Below are 24,876 nucleotides of genomic sequence, written 5' to 3'. Positions count from 1 at the left end.
CTCACCTGCCGGAGACTTACCACTCAGCCCGGCTCCGGCTGCCGGACTCCGGATGCTTGTGGACTCACTGCCCGATTCCGGCCCGAATCAATCGGGCCAGATGCGGCGGCTGTAAGCGAGCCGACGCTGCCGCATCCGCGCCAGAATCGGCCCGAGAGTAATGTGCGCTGCGGCCCGGAGCTGGCGCGACTCAGTATTTATATACCTTTATATAAAACCTTTTGGTATTACATTGGTACTTGATAGATGGTATTACAAGCCTTTGAGTTGATATAACTGCAAACGCCTGTGTGTCTGCTTGGGGCTTGTGTGTGTGTTAGTGCGCGCGCGCGTATGAGAGAGATTTGTCTGTGTGTGTGTGTGCTTGGTGCTGTGTGTGTGTGTGTTTATACAGACAGCTTGGCTGCCTGGACTGTATAACTGGGGGATTTTCGGTTTTGTTCTCCCCCGCTCTTTAGCGGGATCGGGCGCGGCGGCCAGAAAACGGGGCGGGTCGGGCAGCGGGACAATAAATTCTTAATATAAGCGGGAGCAGTCGGGTTCGGGCTAAAACCTGGCGGGTGCGGGCGGGAGCGGGATTCAAAATTTAGTCCCGCGCAGATCTCTACCTGGAAGCTAGTGATTTTTAACAACCACAGAGAGTCGGAAGTCAATCAATCCCTTCAAGAGCAATGGGTTTACTCACTTTTTTAAAGTTAAGTGAACTAATTTCTTTTTTACAGTGTAATGGGAATCCAGATTAACTTATTAGAATAAGTTAAAGGAACATACACATAATTGTTGTCTTGACTTTTTGCCATTAAGGGCTCTATTTTGACGGTCCATGCGCAAAACGGAAAGCGCAGGGCGCAAATACTTTTAGGGCGTGTCAGAATCCATATTTGCTATTTTAAGGACGGGAAAATCCGCTTTGCGCCGTGGTGCATGGTCTAAAAGGGTTGAGTTTATTTTCTTAATGAGTTATAGGTGTGTTTTGAGAATAAACCAATCAGAGTCTCGTCTCCCATTCCCTTTAAGAGCCAGCTGCGTCACGCTATAAGCACACTTGCTATTTACATCAGGTAAACTAAGTGTAAGTGGAAAAACTGAGCATTTCACTAGCAAACAGTTAACAGTTAATAGTTTTTTTTTAACAGAAAACAGTTAAATAGAGCATCTACCGCGCGAGAATGAGAGATAAATTATCTACTTTCACTTTCGCTCTCGTGGATAGGGAAACCTTTACGTACAGACATTAATTAGCCTATAAATAATTAATTTTGTTTGTTAAGCGCAAATATTTGTTTCAAAACTATTTCTAAATTCAGTTCTAATTTATAGCAAACAAATAAATGAACAATAATAACGAAGTGTGCTCAAAAACCTGAGTTATATCCTAAAACACATGCTGTGCCCCATATGGTCTAAAACCTGCAGGTGGGCAAATCTAAGCTTGTTTTTAATAAAACAAATATAAATATAGATATAATAAATAATACTGCTAATAATTATACAAAAGCAAATTGTTATGAATGAACTGGAAAAGCCTCCCGAGATGAAGAAGGCATAAAAGCAGTGGTTTTTCATATTTATGTAGGCTAGAGAATAATAAGTTTTGTAATATTTTTTTAATCCTTTATATTTATATCCTATATCTATTCTTATTATATCCTATATATAGGCCTATCCTTAATATTTTAATTTTTTCATATGTAAAGATATTTGCGTATTGCTCTACATCTTGTGTGTAGGCTATTAAGCAGTGTGTAAGCGAGGCGTTTAGACCGGGTTTGTTTTTGTCTAATGAAAAATCTATTATAGTTTCTCAAAATAGCAACGCGCCAGCAGTGCGCCTCAGAACAGCTTCCTTTTTAGACTAGAATGCCTATGGGCGCACATATAAGCGCTTATGCATTTGCTATTTAAAGAGTGTGGCGCAACGCCTCAAAACGACTCTTGCGCCAAGCAGAAACTAGAAAACAAGTATTGCGCCGTGCCTTGCGCCACATTGCGCCGGGTGTAGGATAGGGCCCTAAAAATCTGACAGTGTAGTAATGCCTTTGCAAAGTTTGTGATAGGAAAAATAAATTAATTAATTAGGTTTTTAAGTTTTTAATTAGGTAAGGTAATTGAACAGTTTATGATTTGTTCTAATTCAAACATCATAATCATAGTCGTTTGCTTCTTAATACAGCGGTAAGTGCAAGCTAATTTGTCTCTCTAACATTCCTGCATAATCTCCAGAAACCCGCCACCGGCTGTTACCACCGAATCTCATTGTGCCCGTGTCTCTTTTGGCCCGTCTGCAACCCGAGCCGCCCGAGGCTGCCACCAGGCAAAACTTCCATATGTTCCTGGTTAGTCTGGGTGTGCAGAATGTGTCCCCTTTCCTCAAGGTCCCATCGTGGCAGCGCAAGCCCCGCCCTTCATCCCTGCCTTCCGGTGCCTCCTGTCACAGCGCATTTGGGCCGCGTTGATACACACGGGCAGCAGCTTATATTCAGAGGGCGTGCGGCGGCTATCTGAGCAGCGATCTGTCACATCGCGTCCATCTGTGCGAGAAACACAGGCGAAGAGACGTCTGATGCTCTGCTGCTGTGTTTACGTGCGCGAAAAAAAGCGCCTTCATTTGCGTATGTATGCGTGGAGGATCCAAACGCACGATTGTGATGACAGTTTAGAGGTTTTATTCCTTCTTCTCCCCACGTCCGTTCCTCCCACCATCACCACCACCCCCCTCCACCATCCCTCCTTCCCCTGGGTTGTCAGCCGGCTTTTCTCTCCAATTATTCAATCTGGAACAATCACGGCCGTGACATTTCCGAATCTGACCTTCTCCGCTGGAGATCGCAGCCTGCCTGTCGCTATTTGCCTCCCTCTATTTCTCTCTCTCTCTCTCTCCTTTTTCCTGCACTCGCATCGCTTCTTCTCCTCCTGTCCCTCATCCTCCTTGAGTCCTCTCTCTCTCTCCTTTTCTTTTCCTTCACTATCTCATCCACATGCACGGCCGCCCGTCACATTCTTCCTCCACTATGATATGTCATTCATTCTAGCTGCGGGTCCTTTTTATTAATCTAATCTGACGCTAAAACTCCCTTATCTGCGTTTTCAGTCATTTGTAATGTCGCGTTTTCTTTATTTCATTATAATTTCGCTCGCAGCACACACACACAAAAAAAAAACCGGCCTGCTCTTTTCGACGTACCTGCGAGCTGTGGTCTAATAAACATTGAAGCTCAGCCAAGCGTTTTCTGTCTGCAGGACACAGCCTTTCGTGTTGTGCTCTCTCTTGCTTGGTTATATGAATATTCCAACATTCATATGTGCATATTACGAGTCCCTATGTACGTATTTTTTTTGCCTGCATCATGGTTTGAGCGCACAGCCGCAAGCGCCGGCGCAGGTTCATGGGATCTCTAACAAAGCATGCTGGTGCCTTCGCTGCACATTATTCTTTGAGAAGTGTGCCCTTTAAACAGGCTTCCTGCCTGTGTTATTATTTTATTGTCTGGTGGAGTTGCCCCGAGCATGTGTTAGCATTAGACATGCTTACGCGGGTTACCTATCCCTCTGGTTGTTTAGCATTGAGGCATTTTCTAAATCAAGGAGCTCTGTAGTTGCCGTAATACAGTGGTATCGCATTGGCTTCAAGGTTTCCTGTAATTCATGTTTCAAATGTGTCTGAAATTGTTTAAATGCCTTGAATGACCCTGTAACAATATTGAATGCCGTCACACCATTTCTAAGATTTTGTAGCTATATGCAACTAAGTATTAGAGACTAATTTGTACTTAGCAGTGAGCTAAATCTGGCAAAACCTACTTCATGAAATAAGATGTTGTGAATTTTTAATAAAAAAAAAATAGTGCTGCTGGGCAAAGATTAATCATGATTGGTCACATCCAAAATAAAAGTTTGTTTTGACATAACGTGTGTTGGTTTTATACAATTGAAACCAGAAGTGTACATACACTAAAAAAAAGAAACATAACCATTTTTAAAAAGATGTCTGATTGTAAATCATACTAAACGTTTACTATTTTAGGTCTGTTAGGATAACCTACATGATTTACATTTGCTAAATGCCAATATAATAATTTTTTTGAGATTTTTTTTTATTAATTTCTAGACAGTCAAAAGTTTACATTTCCTTGGTATTTTTTTAGCTTTGCTTTTGAACTGTATAACTTTGGTAAAATGTTTTGGGTATCCTTCCACAAGCTTCTCACAATAGTTTGCAGGAATTTTGGCCCATTCCTCCTGACAGAATTAGTGTAACTGAGTCAGATTTGTTAGCTGTCTTGCTCGCACACGCTTTTTAAACTTTGCTCACAAATTTTCTATAGGTTTGAGGTCAGGGCTTTGTGATGGCCACTCCAAAACATTCACTCTGTTGTCCTTAAAGCACATTTTAGCTAATTTGGCATTTTTACATAATGTTCTTTCTTCATGATGCCATCTCTGCTGTGAAGTCTACCTGTCCCTCTTGCAGCAAACCAGCCCCACAACATGATGCTGCTGCCCCCATACTTCACAGTTGGGATGGTGTTCCTAGGCTTATAAGCTTTCCCCTTTGTCCTCCGAATGTAACACTGGTCATTATGGCCAAACAGTTCAATCTTAGTTTCGTCAGACCACAGGACATGTCTCCAAAAAAATATTATTTTTTCCCAGAGTATTTTAGCAAATTGTAATCTGGCTTTTTTGTTGATTCTGGCTTGTTTGTTGATTTTCCCATGTGTCACACAAGGAAGCAGTGTGTTTGAGATTTTCCTTAAATATTATTCTACAATTGTGCCTCTAATTAACTCAGATGTTGTCAATTAGCCAATCAGAAACTTCCAAAACCTTTACACAATCATCTGAGCTTTTTCAGAGGCATAATAATCTTATTGTATGTAAACTTGACTTTTAAGAAAAATTATAACAATTTCTCAAAAAATCTCTTTCTCATTATTCTGCTATTAAGCTGTCCAGAAACAAATGTGACAATCCTAACTTACCTAAAAGAGAAATAGTTTAGTCACATTAACATCTGACTTTTTTAAAATGGTTATGTGCCTTTTTATATAGTGTATGTAAACTTCTGGTTTTAACTGTAGTGTGATTTTGGTTGTACAATCTGATCACTGTTGGTAAAAATGACTTCCTGTATCTTTCTCTTTAACACCGAGGTTGAATTAATCATGCTAAAAGAGCTTGCACACTTAGACTGTATCAAAAAAGGGGATGGTTATCTTGGTTTTTCATACTGACAAAATTTGTCCATCATTCAACCATGTGCAATCTCTTCTATAGTGGGTTTAATTTGTTTTTGAATAGTTTTCCTTAGATTTTCTTACATTTTTAAAAATGCATTTTTCTGTCAGAATTATGGTGAAAAAAAGGTATTTAAGTTATATAATAGTACTAAAAGTTAATCAAACAATGCATCGCTTACTGTTTGTGCTTTTTCAAAAAGTTATGGTCTATTGTAGGGACACACATATGCAACAGAAATAATGAGATACTCAGACAAGCACAGAGACCTCAGTTTTTATACATACAGCGCACAATGACAACTGTCATTTTGTTTATTTTTTGTGTATGAAAGTGACATTTTGAGTAGAAAACAAACTCAAGGCTACTACATCTATTAACAAAATCAATGATAAAACTATAAATACAGCTTGAAAATGTGAAGCGACCCAATGCATAATGGGAACACAGATGACAGAGGTTTTACCTAGTTTTATTACTTTTATTTATATTCTCAGAGAATCATTGTTAACATGACTAGCAAAGTCAAATATATTAATAAAATAATTTCTACACTTAAAAATAATTTCAGTCATTTATTTTCTTTTCAACTTAGTCCCTTTATTTATCAGGGGTCACCACAGCTAACTAATTAGTAAGTAACACAGCTTACTAATATTAAAATAATTACAATGATTAAATAATTAATAATTATTTAAATGACTTTTTTAAATTACCATGTCTGAAAAGTAATTTAATTTATCATGAAGGTTTTTAATTGCTTGACTTAATTCTACTTTATATCCCTATTAATATCAATGCACAGACATTCATTTATTCATTCATTCATTCATTTTCTTATCGGCTTAGTCCCAATATTAATACGGGGTCGACACAGCGGAATGAACCGCCAACTTATCCAGCACGTTTTTACGCAGCGGATGCCCTTCCAGCTGCAACCCATCTCTGGGAAGCATCCACACACACACACAAACACACACACACACACACACACACACACACACACACACACACACACACACACACACACACTATGGATAATTTAGCCTACCCAATTCACCTGTACCGCATGTCTTTGGACTGTGGGGGAAACCGGAGCACCCGGAGGAAACCCACGCAAACGCAGGGAGAACATGCAAACTCCACACAGAAACACCATCTGAGCCGAGGTTCGAACCAGCCACCCAGCGACCTTCTCTCTGTGAGGCGACAGCATTACCTACTGCGTCACTACGTCGCCAATGCACAGACAATAGAATTAAATTCCTTAAATTTGAGTCAAACATGGCCTGTAAGCTTTACTAAACATGCTTAAGCATTTTAATAAACAAACATTTCATTTCTTTGTTAATAAATAGAATTACTCTCCATAATATACATATTATAATAAAATATTTAGGCGAGGCAGTGGCGCAGTAGGTAGTGCTGCCGCCTCACAGCAAGAAGGTCACTGGGTCGCTGGTTCGAGCCTCGGCTCAGTTGGCTTTTCTGTGTGGAGTTTGCATGTTCTCCCTGCGTTCGCGTGGGTTTCCTCGGGGTGCTTTGGTTTCCCCCACAGTCCAAAGACATGCGGTACTTAGAGTATGAGTGTGTGTGAATGTGTGTGGATGTATCCCAGAGATGGGTTGTGGCTGGAAGGGCATCCGCTGCGTAAAAACTTGCTGCATAAGTTGGCGGTTCATTCCGCTGTGGCGACCCCGGATTAATGAAGGGACTAAGACGACATAAAAATGAATGAATGAATATAATATTCAGTAAAACATTAAACATTTACATACAATATATTAATTACTATCTTAAATAAATGTTTCTTAATTCTGTTAATTCTTAATTCTATGCAATTATCATGATACCTGTAACTTTTAGCTGAAAAACATAATTGTTCACAAAATATATTTGTATAATAAAAATACAATTATTCTATTTTTCCGAATTGATTTATACTGAATTCTAGATGTTTTTTACTGCATGTAAAGCAAGTATGTTATAAGTAACTGTAATCAAATTACAGAAAAATAAACAGTAATCCATTATTTTATTTTTTCAAGTAACTTAATTAAAGAAACTAGTTACTGCACTCATTACACCCAACACTGCTCATAATGGTCATACATCTCCATTTAAATCGAAGCAATAACGGACTTTTTTAAAAATAAACAATGCTTTTATTATGACAAATAGATTTTTACAATATGTTACTTTTTAAAATTGAAATCATTAAATGAATAGAAGAGTTGAAGAATATACAACTTTGGCTAAAATGCTGTTTAAATAAAGCAAAGCTCAAATGTAAAGACTGGAAAAATCTGTTTTATAAAGCGAGGTTAATGTGTGCCTGTTTTTTTGCACATGTGTATTGTGACACACTCTGTTTCTGCATTTTCAGGGCAGCACAATGATGCCCGCATGAACCTGGCCATCGCTCTTACAGCTGCTCGACATGGTGCTGCTATTGCTAACTATACAGAAGTGGTTCATCTGCTAAAGAAACCAGACCCCAAGACAGGCCAGGAGAAAGTATGTGGAGCCCGATGCCGAGATGTGGTCACAGGTGAGAAATGACCAGGATGAAATTTAAATTAACTGCTTTAGTTCAATAGTAAATTACATTTCATTACATTTTAAGTTGACTTCAGAGGGAAGGAAATGTATGGAAGAGTAATGTGTAGTCATATTTTGGAAATATCCAAATATTTTTTGCCGAAAATTTTTTTATTTTCAATTGCCCCATTTGATGCACAGTTAACAACACAAAAGTCTTTTTCAAACTAAACTGCTTCCTGTTGGTCAATACAGTGAATAGATATGAATATGTAAATAAGTACCTCTCAGTAACATAACAGCTAGCTCTTTGCAGCTCTCACATGGTCGCCCACTGAAGCTTAGCAGGGATGCGCCTGGTCAGAACCTGGATGAGAAACCAAATGGGAAAGCTAGGTTGCTGCCGGAAGTGGAGTTAGTGAGGCCAGAAAGGGGTGCTTAACCTGCGGTCTGTGTACGCCCCAGTATAATGAAGGGGACTCTATATTTCTCAGGATGAGATGTTAAACCGTTAAAAATCCAAGGATGCCCTTTGACATCAAGAGAAGGGGTTTAACCCCGGCATACTGGCCAAATTTGCCCACTGGCCTCTTAACCATCCCCATATCATAATTGGCTTCTTCTCCTCTCCACCAATAAGCTGGTGTGCTGTGCCCTGGCAAATTATGGCTGCTGCCGCGTCATCCAGGTGGATGCTGCACACTGGTGGTGGATGTGGACACTCACCCTCAATGTGAAAAGTGCCTTGAGTGTCCAGAAATGTGCTATATAAATGTATAAGAAATTTAAAACACACACACACAGACACACAAAATGATAGCAGGGTGAAAACCGCAGTTAAAGGTGCAGTAGAATTGTCTTCAGAAACTATTTTTGTGCTGGTTGAAGTTCTCTTCACTTTCTGATAGAAATCATTAAATAAAGTGGTACAGGGCTGCAGGATACTCCAAAATTATGCAATATTGTTGAGTATCGCAATAACAATATAACATTTGTCTACAAAATTATTTAAATCATTTATTTATTTAATGATATTAAAACAAACATGAACAATATTTTTTTTAGATGTAATTAATTCTAATTCATTCAAAATAATGTCAAGTCAACCGTGTCAAGATGCAAACATTAAGGGAAAAAAACATGACATGAAGAGCATGAAGGTAGTGGTTTTATATTTATGTAGAAAATATAAATTTTTGTAACATTTTAATCCTTTAATTTTGTCCTTTGTAAAGATATTTGTGTATTGGTGTACGTCCTGTGTGCATTAAGCAGTGTGTAAGCATTTTACACCTGCATAGGCGCACAACATGCTCTGTGCTGGACTTTAGAGCAGCTTTCAGTTGGTCAATGGCACAGTCTATTTCAGTTTCTCAAATTAGCAATGCACCAACAGTGCGCCTTAACACATCTCCTTTTTAGACGGGTACTCCCATGAGTCCAAAAAGTGGCGCAAATGGATTTGCTATTTAAACATTGTGGTGCAAAAAGTGAAAATTAGGGTTACGCTGGTCTGAAAATAGCAACAAATCGCACCAAACACGTTTTGTGCCTTATTGTGCTGAGTGTAAAACAGGGCCCTTAGACTTTAAAACACTATGAATGAGTTAAAACCTCAGCACAAATTCTGACTTTGATTGGCTGTCGTTATTTTCCTCTCGTCTCAATTCCTGCCATCAGTTTTTATTTTTCAGCTCTAGCCAGTAGCAGAACAGCTACTGAGGAAGTGGGGATAAAGATAGTAAGGCCCCATCTGATTGGTCAAATTCATATAAACGACCAATACATTAAATAAATGTAATTTATTACACGCCTGGAATATATATATTAAATATACTGTTATAGCGAAATAATGTTGCGATTTATATTGTGCAGCCCTAGTCCCAATGAATTTATATGTATTTTACAATTCTCACACATTCACAAACACTGTTTAAACAGAGAATGCAAACATCAACAACCTTCCTTCTTTTTAAAAGTTTGGTATAATCACTAAATGTACTTTAAAAATGTCTCTCTTGTTATTATTACATGATGTATTGTAGCTATGCTGTCTAGTTCTCGTTCGTGTTCACGTAGGCTTTCAGTGCTATTATGTTAGCATTTTTTCTAGATCTCCTATTACACCTTCAAGAAAGCATCTGATCAAAGCAAGATTGATGTATTTGCACAAGCTCTGCAATAAGCTCGAATCATGTCAGCAGATTACGAAATTAAAATTACATAAGTGTTGGATTATAAAGTGAGATTAAAGACCTTTATCTGTATATAAAGCATTGGCATTACAGTGCAAACTAGCCCTTTTGGGAGTTAACTGAACATTTTATTTAAATATTATGTCATAAGACAATAGAGAGATTTTCAGGAGCCCAGCGGAAAACTAATCACCTTTCAATAGCTTCTTTACCTTTTCAGCTCATAATCCTATGATGAAGAGATTTGTCTTCTACCCTCAGCAAATGCTCCCTCTGGTCAGTGGCGTTCAGTGAGTATAACACCTCTCTCTGCTGTTCACAGGGCAGGAGTTCGATATTCGTGCCAAATGTGTCATCAACGCCACCGGTCCCTTCACTGACTCACTCCGCAAAATGGACAACCAGAAAACTGCCAACATCTGCCAGCCTAGTGCAGGAGTACACATAGTCATCCCTGGATACTACAGGTACCTATCCTCGGCCCGGTCAAATTCTGCTGTAATTATGACAAATAACTAATTTCATGATGGAAGTAATGTCATATCGGGATAATGATGTATCATGACAATATCAGTTTAAAGAGTTAGCTCACCCAAAAATGAAACTTAAGTTATTAATTACTCACCAACATGTTGCCCTTCCATCACCTTTAAAGGGTCACGAAACACCAAAACACATTTTTTGATGTGTCCCACACTGTTAAAAACACTATTAAGACACCTATATTTCACTAAAAAGTGTAAATTGGTTGTTTTTGCGTTATTTCTAGCAAATTTGTACTTCCGGTTTGAAACTAATTTTTGAAGCTGCGTCACGGTCATAACATAATAGCGTTGTATTCCAGCGTGCAGACTGGACGTCTGTGCCAGAGTGTGTCTTATTACATCTTACAGCCTGCTGCATGAGTAAGGCTTGGTTCAAACCAATCAGCGCGCTCTATTGTGCAACTTCATTAATATTCATTACTGTCATAGTGTTTAGACGACAGAGACGGCACGTTGTATTGACAAAACAAGCGTGAAGTGTTGCTTTTATAGTTTGCTGCCATTAAGTTTTGTTTTCATTTTCTCTCTGTGAGAGATCAGCTGGAGTCACGCGTGGATTAACAGTGTACTCGACGCTCGACAACAATAACTTACGTGTCTAAGGAGGCACATGGTTTACCTGAGAGCTGTTCTCATCTGCAAACGCTGAGATCCGGATTCGCTTTAGTCTCCTCTTAATAAAGAAGCGGCTCTAGTTTCTGTGGATTGTCCTGTCTCTACAGATTTGGTAAGTGAGCGACCAGTGCTCTTTGTTTATTCAGTTCGTATTTTATTCGTATCGAACAAACTATTGCACCGAGTGTAAACAAGTTAGCACTACAACCAAACTATAACCTCGTGTAGGATTTAGTGACCGGAATAACACACACGGCTTTCTGACGCTACCTGCCGAGTGCATCTAAGTTTCCGGGAAATGCTGAGTTTTTTTCTCTCATTCGCCGTGCGGTATCAAACATTGCATGAAAATACAAGCTTAGAGCAGTTTCTTGAATCAAATATCACGTTTGTCACGGGGGACATGAATGAATTCCCTGAATGAAAGAGCCAAACTGCAGTTAAAGTCCACCATTTAATAATTTGGCAAATAATTCGACTACAGAAGTCCATGTAAACACAGTCACATTGTCCGCTGTGGTTGTGTGTTTTGACTCTGAAATTCAGCGCGCCCAAATAGACACTCCCATACCAAGCCGCTTTTCTTCCTCCGACACTGCCCCCTAAACAGAGCTGGACACGCCCACTTTTCTGACTTTTTCCAAAGTAGAGGTGTGAAAACACCCTGCTGAAACGAGGGGGTTTCATGGCCCTTTAACATTCGTTCATCTTCAAAAAAAATTAAGACATTTTTGATGAAGTCTGAGAGCTCGCTCATCCTCCACCAAGGATCCAAAGACTAAGGGTCTAGAAAAGGAGCCAAAAACACTCAAAACATGAGCATTATTTCTCAGATCAATGGGAGCACCTATTGATGCATTATTACCTACACCTGTCACTTTTTTCCAACAGCTGTCCAATCACAGTGGAGGAGGGGTGTGGTAATAATACACATGCCAGCTGTCATAACATGTTCATTACATTAATTGTACGACATACAGACTGTAAAAACTTATTTTCCCCCCACGTCAGGTCAGGGTGTGCATTTACTATGGGCAGTACAACATATTTGCCAAAACAATAAAACAAAAAACGCTAAATTGTGCTGTCTATAATTCCTGATAATAACTCCTGTATAGTAGTCCCACAGCATTCTGACACTCGATGACACTTGAATACCATGTCAGAAAAGTCTAGTGACTCGTAAAGGGCTTTTTACAGTGTCTGCTATAATGTTAATGTTGTTTTTGTGTTACATCGTAACATTTTATTGTTATGATAACATGATATCGTTGCCTTCAGTGATTTCTTAGAGATAAATACCAAAAAACAACACTACTGGAACAACTACAGCAGTCGCTATCGTCAATCTCATATGAAGCAAGAGATCGCGATGATATATGATGACGTGTGCAGGTGCTGTAGCGCTGTCCCATTTCTTAGGGGTAAATTTTAAGGCCCTTCCTATTCAAGGAACTGAGGCCGTACTCACACTAGGTACAGTTGCCTCGAACCGGGCCAAAGCACGCTTGTCCCCCCTCCCGTCTACCCCGATGGCCCGCGCTCACACCGCAAACGGGCTTCGGCACGCTTACGTCATCGCTGCTGCGCTGTTCAGTGAGAAGCGCTCTCTCACTCAGCAGCACAGTGGAGATTTCTCTAGTTATATCGTTTCAGTCGTTTGATATGCCGTCAAATATTTTGCCAAACAGTCCTTAGGGATGCGGGGACATGCAGTCAGATATTTCGCTGAACAGATCCGCCACTTTTGGCGCTCATAAACAATCATAAAGCTCTCGTGCTGCAGGAACGAGGAGATCTGCTGAAGGCGCGCAGCTGTCGTGCAGTGAGGAGTTTGCGTCTTTAATAAACTACGGCAGTTTGCGTTCACTGAACAGTAAGAATTATTAATAAATCCATATGAAACAGTCCCTTAAAAGTCACGTCTCGCTTTCAGTTTCAGGCTTTGGCGCGTTTTGCACTCACACACAAGCGTACCGCGCCAAAGCCCAAGTGAACCGGGCTCAGGCACACCTCTTCCAACCGGGCCAGGGCCGGCCAAGTGAACCGTGCTTGAGCCCGATTCAGTGCACTCACACTTCTCAAACGATCCGGGAAACGGGCCTGGGCACGGTACGGATGTCATAGTGTGAGTAGGCCCATAGTTTCAAGGGCAAAGAGGAAGAGATAGAGGTACAAAAATATAATTGGTATTGGGCTTTAGTCTTATGCCTTCAAGCTAAAGAGAATTGAGACACCCCCACCCCTTAACATGAACACGCAAGGGCTAAGAGGTAGAATTAGGATTGGGCCAAAGCATTAGCCTAAACAATATGATTTTTCGACACCATGAAATAAACGATAAAGCATAATATAAGACAAGATACTTTATATTTCATCCTTATGATATATCTATCTCAATATTGCACAGCCCTATACTGTTAACGGTTATAGATTTGTATCGTACATCTGTGTCCAACCTGCAATTACAGTCCAGACAACATGGGGCTCTTAGACCCTGCCACCAGTGATGGCCGTGTCATTTTCTTCTTGCCCTGGGAGAAGATGACTATCGCTGGCACCACAGACACTCCTACTGAAGTCACAGCTCATCCCATCCCAATGGAGGATGACATCAACTTCATCCTGAGTGAAGTCCGCAACTACCTCAGCCCCGATGTAGAAGGTAACGTTATTCCACCTCTGCTTTTCCTTTTGAATGCTTCTCAAAATGTCACATTCTGCACTTATGTCAACAGGAAGTATAAATAACTTTAAAGCAAAATACAAAACTGTTGTTTTGTCTCAAATTTCAGATTTTTGGCTTTTTTGGCTCTTCATGATGTGTTGCTTCAGTCTATTGGAAAGGCAACATCCGAATACAACTTAAAAGAGATAGTGAAAATGTATTATTTATTCGTGTGGTTTCAAACCTTTTTTGTTTGATTTTTTATTTTTTTTTTAATAAATTATTTTGTTAGAAACCTATAACCATTGACTTGTATAGTGGGAAAAACAAATACTATAGAAGTCACCAAAATTGGACAAATCTGCAGCAACTGCGTGATGCTATCATGTCAATACGGACCAAAATCTCTAAGGAATTTTTCCAGTATCTTGTTGAATCTATGCCACAAAGGATTAAGGCAGTTCTGAAGGCAAAAGGGTGTCCAACCCGGAACTAGTAAGATGTACCTAATAAAGTGGCCGGTGAGTGTATATATATAAACTAAGCTGTCAACAAAGTTAAAGAAACATTTTGAACGTAGTTTTGTTGAATGTCCAGGTTTCTGTTCTGGAATTTTCTGCGCACAAGTGCTCATTTATTTAGACAATGCCTCATTTGCATATTTAAATTTATCATAAAGCTTTTGATACTGAATATGTTTTCTGTATACAATATGGAAGTATATTATCTGAAATTTTCACCCTATTTACCTGAGGGTCTTAGAAATGCAGTAACAGACATAAATTCAACACCCCTGGAGTCCTGGTTGATTTACTGCCTTAGGCGAAAGAAGACATTTCAGACAGTTTTGCGGTTCTTTGCATAATGCATATGTCTTAGATGTGTCTAATTGTATAGGCTTAATTTAGTGAGCTAGGGAGTGTAAATCCTGACCTAATTTAGACCTTTTCTTTAATAAATGTGTCTCAGCTGGACAGGTTGGTAATCGTAAGGAGGTTAATAATCCTGGTTCAGATCCTTTCTAACAATTCCAGTATCATTAATTAATTTACATATTTTGAGGAAGAAATGTTGAAACAAAGGAATACCACAGGATACAATTTAAATGGTGTATTAAGTTGAAACTACTGTAGATCTACATAGATGGTGTTTACTTTGTATTTAGACTCTGTATATTTGAGGTGGCATCATAATCGAATGAAGTGAGGAACTAGGGTGCGTTTCCAAAAACCATCGTTAGCCAACTAAGGTCCCAAGTTTCGTCGTTATAAACATAGTTTGTTGATTTGGCGTTTCCCAAATCCATCATTCTAACGAGCATTCGCATACTGCGTCACAAACTTGCATGTTGTCAACTACACCTCTAGAGCTGAGTTAGAAGTATAGTTCCTGACTGTGTTCTATTCCCAGTTATACCCCTTATGCTCTATTTCGTTAGAACTTAAATATTTAAACTTGGAATGATTAAAAAAAAAAAAGTTTTTTTTTTTAGGTGTAATTTGCTTTCAAAGTGTTACAGTTCAGTTTTAGCGATCTTCATATTTACAGATGCATTCCCTTAGTAGTGCACTTTGAAAACATTTATGCCATTTTGAACGCAGCCATGGCTCATGATAAAAGCTTTAAGTGACCTATTATTTTAAAGCAGAATTTGCATTTTCAGGGATATGATTCTTCCATATAAATACGGATTTCAGTATTTTCCGAGCTCAATGGGGCGACCCCTGTCATTTGCGTAAATCCAAAGTTATTATTTTTTTGAGGAGGGGGGTGGGGCATGGTCTCGTCTTCCTTCTTTTTATAATTTGCAGAAAAAATTTAGTTTTTTTTCTCTAAAGAAGTTTAAAAGTTACTTCAGCCTGTTTAAAGTGTCATTATGGGTGTTTTACGTTATAACTAACGTGGTTCAAATGATGGGTCTGTGACAAAGCAACTACGGTGTTGGGAAACACTCGTCACCACATCGTTCTTTTCCCAAGCGATGCATCGAATTATGATAGTTCAGCCATGAGATACACCCCTGGCTGGACTATATTTAAGAACAGACAGACCGGCAGTATACTAGACAGACAAGCTTGTGTTGGCTGCGTTAAATCTAGTAACTACTACTTGGGACTGATAAATCCTCCAAGCATCACGTCTCTATCTGAAAGCGCAGGTATTGATTTGTGAGCGCAGCCCTCTAATTGTTCAAAGCGCCAAAGATGCAGCCTTGATTGCTTGATTGATTAGCTTCATAACTAATTTTCCCTCACACACACACACACACACAAAATGCTTCCTGCTTTTCTCTGATTGTTGAACAAGTCGTTAGGAGTTTGTCTCAGTCGGTGCTGCGTGTGTCTTTCAGCTACTGTAGAAAGTCACCCAGCTGTCTGTATTTAACAGAACATGCGCTGCTGCATGCCAGGGCGTTTCTGCTTTGTTCTGGGCAGGAATGAGCGACCGGGCAATTCAGTTGAGTAAAGCAGTGATGGAGGAATGACACAGAGACCTTGCCTGGATGGAGGGGTTTGAGGATGGACTTTACTGAAGGGGTTTGGCTGTGGGAGATTTGTCTCGCTGACAGTGTAGAGGAAAGATCTCGCCCTCAAGTAGAGCTTTTGCGCAAGAGAGAGAAAAGAGGATGATTGTGAAGATTAATGTTTTGATTCAATCATTCATTTTCCTTCGGAATAGTCTCTATTTCAGAGGTCGCCACAACGGAATGAACCGCCATCTATTCTAGCATATGTTTTACCCTGTGGATTCCCTTCCAGCCACAATTCAGTATTGGGAAACACCCATACACACTCATTCACACACACAGTCATATCCTATGGACAATTCAGTTTGTTCAATTCACCTATAGCGCATGTCTTTGGACTGTGGCGGAAAACAGTGCACCAGCAGGAAGCCCACACAAACATCAGGAGAACATGGAAACTTCAGCCGGGATTTGAACCAGTGACCTTCCTGTTGTGAGGCGACAGTGTTAACCACTGAACCTCCGTGCCACCCCAGATTACTGTTTTAACATGTAATAATTTACATGTTGGGTTGCAAAAATGGCTAATTCGCACAAATTTATACCTAAACCTATACCTCATTGGAAGATGAGTAAATCAGACTAAAATGTCGGAATTAAAGCAGTGGTGCCCAAACTTTTTCGTTTGAAGGGCTAAAAACCTAATATCATTAATAGCTGTGGATCAAGATAAATATACCAAACTATTTTACAATAAAGTTGCCTTGGGTAATTTTCTAATTAATTTTACATTATTTAAAAATAAATAGAAAACCATCTTGAATCACATTAACTAACGCAATATAACTATTTTATTATAACTTATTATATTATAATTATAACTTATTGCAATACAATCATAAACAATCACATTTATAACAATAGTTCAATGCTGAAAATATATACATTTATAACAATAGTTCAATGCTGAAAATAGTCAAGCAGAATCTGCCTTTGCCTCTGTCCGTCGGGTGACAGTATATACTGTACATTTAAAATTAAATCTGATTAAATGAAACCCTTTGAATTGAAACATTTTATTTCAGTTAGCTTTTAAAATGAATATTACAACAAACAAATAAAAGGTTAAATTTAATTTCTCAAATTCTAATTTTCTAACCATCCCCAACATTCTCCCTCTCAGATAAGATGGTGGGCCAAATCAAAAGTTACCTTTGGCCAATTTTGGCTTGTTCGCCCTAGTTTGGGCAGCTCTAAATTAGAGCATGTAAATTAATAAAAATTAGCCACTAAATTAAAAAGTGACAAATTAGTGTGAGATTGCTTTGGGTAAAACATGATTATGAAAACACCATCGTTTTTGCCAATAAGTTTTTAATTGTAGAAAACTAAAATCTCAGCAGATTTTTTTTTTTTCCCCAGAAAGCCTTCTTATAACCTCCATTTTTTAAGTCATATACTGCCTTACAATTTGCTTTACAAAATTACAACTTTCTTTAAATAAATAACATATATATATATATATATATATATATAGGTCACTGGTTCAAGCCCCAACCTAGGTCAGTTGTCATTTCTGTCTGGAGTTTGCATGTTCCCCCCCTGGTTGCTCCAGTTTCCCCCACAAGACCAAAGATATCCGCTATAGGTGAATTGAAGAAACTAAATTGGCCATATTTTATGATTGTGGATGAGTGTTTATAGGTACTGGGTTTCAGCTGGAAGGGCATCTGCTGTGTAAAACATATGCTGGATAAGTTGCCGGTTCATTGCTGTGGCGATCCCTGATGAATAAAGATACTAAGCCTAATTAATGAATAAATGAAAATGATAATAAAGCTAAACACCGGCCTGTTTTTCTGTTCATTAGAGATTGTGAAAATTCAGATTTTCAATCAGTTAAAAAATGTATTTGATATTTGGTTTAGAGTGGGAACCCTGTCTGCAGATTATATACTTTTTTAGGTATTATTTAGCAACAATTCTGGCGAACCCTGCCAATTTGTGACCATTCAAACAAAATCGTCACACATGCATCCTCTCCTCTACACTAAAGTAAAAAAGTTGACTCATCTTAAAAGTTTAAGGCAACAAACTTCAGGACATTTTTGAGTTTACTCAACTTAAATCGAGTCAAATGCAGTAATTGGGTTGAAAGTTGAGTCAACTCAAAAATGTCCTGAAGTTTGTTGCCTTAAAATTTTAAGGTGAATCAACTTTTTTTACAGTGTAGATCCTCTGCACGTCATAAAAGTGTTACATCATCCTGAGACTGCACTGTAATAGAAAATGGTAGAGTAAAATATTTTCAATATTTCTCCCCTGTAAATTTATTTCTTTTTCAAATATTTCACAAATGATGTTTAACAAAGCGATACATTTTTTCCACAGTATTTCCTATAATGTGTTTTCCTCTGGAGAAAGTCTTACATGTTTTATTTCAGTTATTAGATATGAGTTATTAAAGCTATTATGTTTAGAAATGTCAATAAATTCTTCTTTCTGGTAAACAGAAATTGCTGGAAAAAAATAAACAGGGGGCTTATAATTCAGGAGGGCTAATAATTTTGATTAGTAAACTAAACGTAAATGAAATAGATGTAATTATAGTATTAGCTAATAACTAATAGCTTTTAACAGTTAACGTTATTATATATAAACAGTTAACCTGTAGGTATAAGAAATAGGTGATGTGTACATGTTCAATGAAGTGTATTAAGGGTTAAGTATTAATTCAATCAAAAAATCTTTCAAAAAATAAAGTAAAAATAAATGATATAGGCTTAGTTTTGTCTAATAGGTGTAGTGATCGTGACTCTTGGAGAACTCAGTGCATTCCACAGCTTGGAAAATGGACTGAATACTCCCCCTGAGAATTAGATTACTTGAATGCATTCGACAGCCCAGCGGTCTATTGCTGAGGTTCATTTAGACTCAAGGTGTGTGTGTGTGTGTGTGTGTGTGTGTGTGTGTGTGTGTGTGTGTGTGTGTGTGTGTGTGTGTGTGTGTGTGTGTGTGTGTGTGTTATTGGTCTCCCAAGTCTGCTGTCTGCAGAGCTCCCTCGCCTTGTCATAAATGTTTCAGAGATGCCCTTTGATAATGAGAGTGCTGTCTCTGTTTTTCCCCCCATTCAGAAATATCAACCTGCATATTACAGTGGCAGGTGTACCGCGGATCAATACACAACTCCCTCTTAATAATTAATGCTTGAGATGTCACCACAATAGGGAAATTGACTCTGGCCCCGTACATGGTGGTCTTGTAACGGTTTGTTGGTTTAACAAAGTAACAAAGCAACTTTTTTACAGACAGTCTTGCATCCTAAGTTCCCCTGTGGTCATTTATCAAACAAAATAGACAACATTGTCATGTGTATATACTAACAGTTATGAATATAGCACTGTAGCGTGGCCTATTGTAGCCCTGTCAATCACATACACGACACACACACACGTCAGCTGTCAGAGACGGTCAGTGTCTGTGGTTTCTCTGGTTCTCAGTGCGGCGAGGGGATGTCCTGGCGGCCTGGAGTGGTATTCGTCCGCTGGTCACCGACCCCAGCTCCAAAGACACGCAGTCCATCTGTCGAAACCACATCGTCAACGTCAGCGACAGCGGGCTCATCACAATTGCTGGTTAGTGCCACTAATTTGTAAGAAATATTTGACAGTTTTGAATGCTGTGAAAAAGTTTGTGAACACTTTTAAATGAATGCGTTATTTCTCATCAGGTCGCAGTTTTAATTGTTTTAAAAATTGGGCTTTTGTTTAATAAAACTTCTTTCTTTAAAGCAGTCTATTGTGCTATATTTATAACCTTACATGACTGGAGTGAGAAGTGCAGAGCTGGTGCAATCATTTCCATATTTCTGTCATCAGATGCTTTCTGAACTGCTGTTTTCACGCTGCTCTTATTTTTTTCTGCATATTTTTTCATAAGGAATGCATCGATGCAGATTTTTGGGCCGATACAGAACACTTTAGATTTGGATTTTGCTAACATATCTACAATAGTAAGGAAAATGATTACTTACTGAGTTTTTAACCCACAGCAATACCACACAAAGAAAGGACGGACTTTGAAGAAATAAACTGTGGTGAAAGCTCCATTAGTGCACTGAGCAAGTTTCACCCACCCATGTGCAAGGCAGGCAGTTCTGTATAATTAAGTAATCTATCGGCTTAAAGATATTGGTCAAATTTTGATATTGGATTGATAGCAATAACATTTAAAATAGCCTTTATCAGCCGATAACGACATGGCCACCAATATACTGTATCTCTATTTTTTTTATTTTGAAAGGTCCTATTTCAACCATTTACCCTCTGTTTTGCATATTTACTCAAGTCACTCAAGATTGGATTGGTAGGGGGAAATGCCTGACAGCCTTTAGGGCGCACTCACACTATGCTATCCGAACCGTGCCCAGGCGCGTTTCCCGGATCGTTTGAGAAGTGTGAGTGCGCTGAATTGGTTCACTTGGCTGAGCGCGGTTCACTTGGGCTTTGACGTGGTACGCTTGTGTGTGAGTACAAAACGAGGGGGGAAGAGACAAACGTGCCTTGGCCCAGTTTGATGCAACTTTACATAGTGTGAGTACGGCCTTAAACAAAGATCAACTTCAAAGATGGGAAGTTTCACAGAAGTTTTTAGTGATAATATGCATTTTTAACAACTAATAATGTGTTTCATGTACACTACCGGTCAAAAGTTTAGGGTCAGTTTTTTTTTTTTTATGTTTTTTTTTTTTGGAAAACTATTCTGTTCATCAAGGTGGCATTTATTAAATGTAAAAAAAATTGTTAAAATGTTAAATAACTGCTTATTGTACATAGTTTCAAATAAAATTGTTACTCTAGTCATTATTGCTTTTAATAATATTTCCATTAATAATAATAATAATAATAATGTTAATAATTATTATTAATATTAGAGTGATTTCTGAAGGATCATTCGACTCTGAAGACTGGTGTAATGAAGCTGTAAATTCATCTTTAAAATCACTGGAATAAATTATTAAATTATAAGATAAACTACATTTGAACAGTTATTTTATAGTGCAATAACATTTCACAATTTTACAATGTGTACTGTATTTTTGTTTAAATAAATGCACCCTTGGTAAGCAGGATAAGCTTATTTTAAAACATTTAAAAATCATACTGACCCCAAACTTTTGATCAGAAGTGTAACTCTTAATCTTGTGTTTATATTTACATTCACGTTCTTAAAAAAAGTTTGCCTTTTGTCACATCATTAGCTGACTTTAACACGATAGTTCCACATCACATTTCTGTCTTGTACCCACTGACTTGACAGCATATCATGTCAGAAATAAAAGTCCAGTTCAGCGCTGATATCCTTGTGGGAAGTGCCAGAGTTCGAGTACTGGCTTGCGGACCTTTACTGATCTTGTCAACCCTCTCTCTTTGTAACTTTGCTTGTGCTTTGCTATGTACAAACTGTCCTATCATAGGCAAAAAAAAAAAAACACTGTAAATAAGTCTTTAAAGAAAGAAAATTCCAGTGGGGGAAATTTCGCTTTAATCGCACATCTGGTATCAACACATAATTTTAATACTCTGTTGATTTCTTATGGTATTTTAAATAATGGCTTTGCGATTTTGGGGAAAATATCTAATTGCGATTTAATTTTGTAGTCAAGCTGCTGCTCAATATTCTGTATAATCTGTAGCTTCTTACGAGCTAAAATGCAATGAGTGTTAGTTAAAAAAAGAAATTGAAAAGATACTAACTTACTTAAACATTTATTCAAATTAGTTTTTAAATGTTCCAAAATTAAACACTAATTTTTCTCTAGAGTAAACACAAATAAGAATGACCTGTTTTTGTTCGGGGTCTGTGACTTTGAAACCGAAATATTCCCATATTACCAATGTCCTATTTTTCTTATTATTAATATTATTTTAATTTGTCTGTTAATGCTTCAAATTTCATCATCCCGCACTCGTCACTCGTTTGTGCTTTCCTGTTTGTTTGTTTTGTTGTGGGCATTCCTCATAGTTCGGTTGCGCAATTCTGATTGGGCAGAATGAAGATGTGCTCACTCAATTGGCTAGTAAAACTATCACACACAGATGACAGTCACGCTTTTGCTCTAGGCAGTGGAAACTAAATAATACATATATATTTCATATTACAGCCGCTCGCGATTAGCTAATTGTAACGTTTCAAATCGCAATTGCGATTCAATTTTGATGAATCGCACAGCCCTAATGTAAATAATATTAAATAAATATGTAATAAATAAATAGTAAATATGTAAGTATAAATATATGAACATGATAGCGAAGTGCTTGCAGCTTTTTAATGTTTTTGTATGGTATATATTTTCCCAGTACTGGGTTGCAGCTGGAAGGGCATCCACTGCATAAAACAAATCCTAGAGTAGTTGGCGGTTCATTCCACTGTGGCAACCCCTGATAAATCAGGGACTAAGCCGAAGGAAAATGAATGAATGAATGTACAGTATATTCTAATCATTAAAGAAGCATTTACAAAACAAAATTAAGCTAAATCATATCTTCTGCACGCACAAGTTCATTATTTAAAATGGAGATTTGTGTCACGTGCAATCCACATGCATTTTCTATGCGCACATACAGCAAAGTGAATTTAAAACATCGACACTTTTTTGAATGTTGCAAGTGCACCGCGAGTCAGATGATAAGAACAACCAGCATCAGCTTCACAATCAGCTTCACATTGTGGATTTTACACATCTTAGTAGTTGTCACAATCACTAGCAATCTAATTCTGGCAGATCGCTAAAGAACTATAAAATTTGCTGGTATATGGACTACAAGTTCCAGTCATGCACCACACACACACATCTGTTCCAGATCATGATTGTTTACATTGTAAATACAGCACACACACTTTGCTTTTGTGAACATTTCAACGTATTTTCTTTACCTTGCCTTGCCGGTTTTGACCCTCACCTTCTTTTGTTTGTTTGTTTGTTTGTTTTACGTTGTCTGCTGCCTGCCTTTTGACCATTTACCTGTTTATTGACCACAGCTCTGGATTGCTCGTATACATCTGTTTGCTCCTGTGTTGACTGTTGCTTGCCTTACCATTATCTGCATAATAAACCCTGCATTTGGATCCGCACCTCCACTGTCAGTGTCCCACTTCACATCACAGAAATAACTAATTACCTCAGACAACCACAGAGCACCCAGAGCACCCAAAAACCATAACACTTTTGAATTATTTTAATTTAAAAAATGTATCAGAGCTACAGCAAGGGTTTGTCTGTGGTGGCTTCTCTGAGAGTATAGCTTATGGTTGCTTAGCACGCGAGAGGCATGATTATATTGGAAGTGACGTGCCTTGCATTTTTCATATGGTTTTAAATGTGATGTGTATCTCTTTCTTCAGCTGTATAAAATAATAATAAAATAATATAAAAATAATTATTAATTAATAATAAAATAATAAAAAAATACACTAGATTAATTTGTAATAAGCCATTACAACTGAGTAATAAGTGTTCAGCTGAGGTTGTATCAAGGTTTCATAGCACTCTGTTTACTGTAGGTGGGAAGTGGACAACCTATCGTTCGATGGCTGAGGAGACACTTGATGCGGCCATAAAGGCTCATAACCTCTCAGCCGGACCCAGCAGGACGGTCGGTCTGACGCTGGAGGGCGGGAAGGACTGGACTCCCACCCTGTATATACGCTTGGTTCAAGACTACGGGCTTGAAAACGAGGTGGGTTTTGAAGACTAACTACTTAGCATTCTGCCAGTCTGAGCTCTTTGGAGCTGGTTCAAACTGCTCCATAACGCTTCAGTCCCTTATGATTCAGTGGTGGGGAGAAAGTCTGGCAACCCCTTGTTTGGACGCGCGAGAGCTTGATGGAGCCATAGCGCTACCATGAATGTTGTTTTGCCAGCATATTTAAAAAGGTCAGCATGCAGATATTTTTGACAGCACTTGACCTTTGGTGAGAGATATAAAAGAAGAGTTCGAATCGAAGTAAACGAGGCCGTGTTTGTTTGTCCAAACGCTTAATGAAGCAAAAGTGTTTGTAAGCTAGTTAAAGAGCTGCGACCAAAAGAAAACAACAACAGGATCCTGACAAGCTGAGTGAACATGTTCAAAACCTTAGAGTTGACTGATGACTCATGGATAATAAAAGATTTTTATTTTTGTCACTCACAGGTTGCCCAGCACCTGGCAGCCACCTATGGAGGAAGATCGTTTGAAGTGGCCAAGATGGCACAGGTGACGGGCAAGAGATGGCCAATAGTGGGGAAACGCCTTGTTTCTGAATTTCCCTACATTGAGAGTGAGGTAAGCACTCTGAAATATACACCTCAGGGAGCCCATTTGAAAACATACTATAGTAATTTGTAGTAAATACTAAAGTTGTATTATAATGTACAGTGCTCAGCATAATTGAGCACACCTCATTTTGAAAATGACTTTTTATCCATTCCTCAGTGAATATAGGTAATATATATTGGTGCATTTGACCAAAACAGATTTAATAAACAGATATATTTATTAAAATAATATTTTAGAAATTATCTTTAGAAATGAAAAATAATATATTTAAATTCATGCAAAGTATTCC

General features: G+C 38.3%; 1 protein-coding gene across 1 annotated transcript in view; it reads left to right on the top strand.

The window, feature by feature from the left end:
* Positions 1-24,876, top strand: part of gpd2 (glycerol-3-phosphate dehydrogenase 2 (mitochondrial)) — a 77,962-nt gene that overhangs the window by 33,576 nt on the left and 19,510 nt on the right. The window contains 6 exon segments of the mRNA NM_001442041.1: positions 7,625-7,789; positions 10,297-10,441; positions 13,606-13,799; positions 19,770-19,904; positions 23,833-24,008; positions 24,462-24,593. Of these exon segments, the coding sequence (NP_001428970.1) occupies positions 7,625-7,789; positions 10,297-10,441; positions 13,606-13,799; positions 19,770-19,904; positions 23,833-24,008; positions 24,462-24,593 (947 nt within the window).

Source organism: Danio rerio, chromosome 6 (assembly GCF_052040795.2).
Source record: "Danio rerio strain M-AB ecotype USA chromosome 6, GRCz13ab, whole genome shotgun sequence".
NCBI lineage: Eukaryota > Metazoa > Chordata > Actinopteri > Cypriniformes > Danionidae > Danio > Danio rerio.
This window is presented reverse-complemented; position numbering and strand designations above follow the sequence as displayed.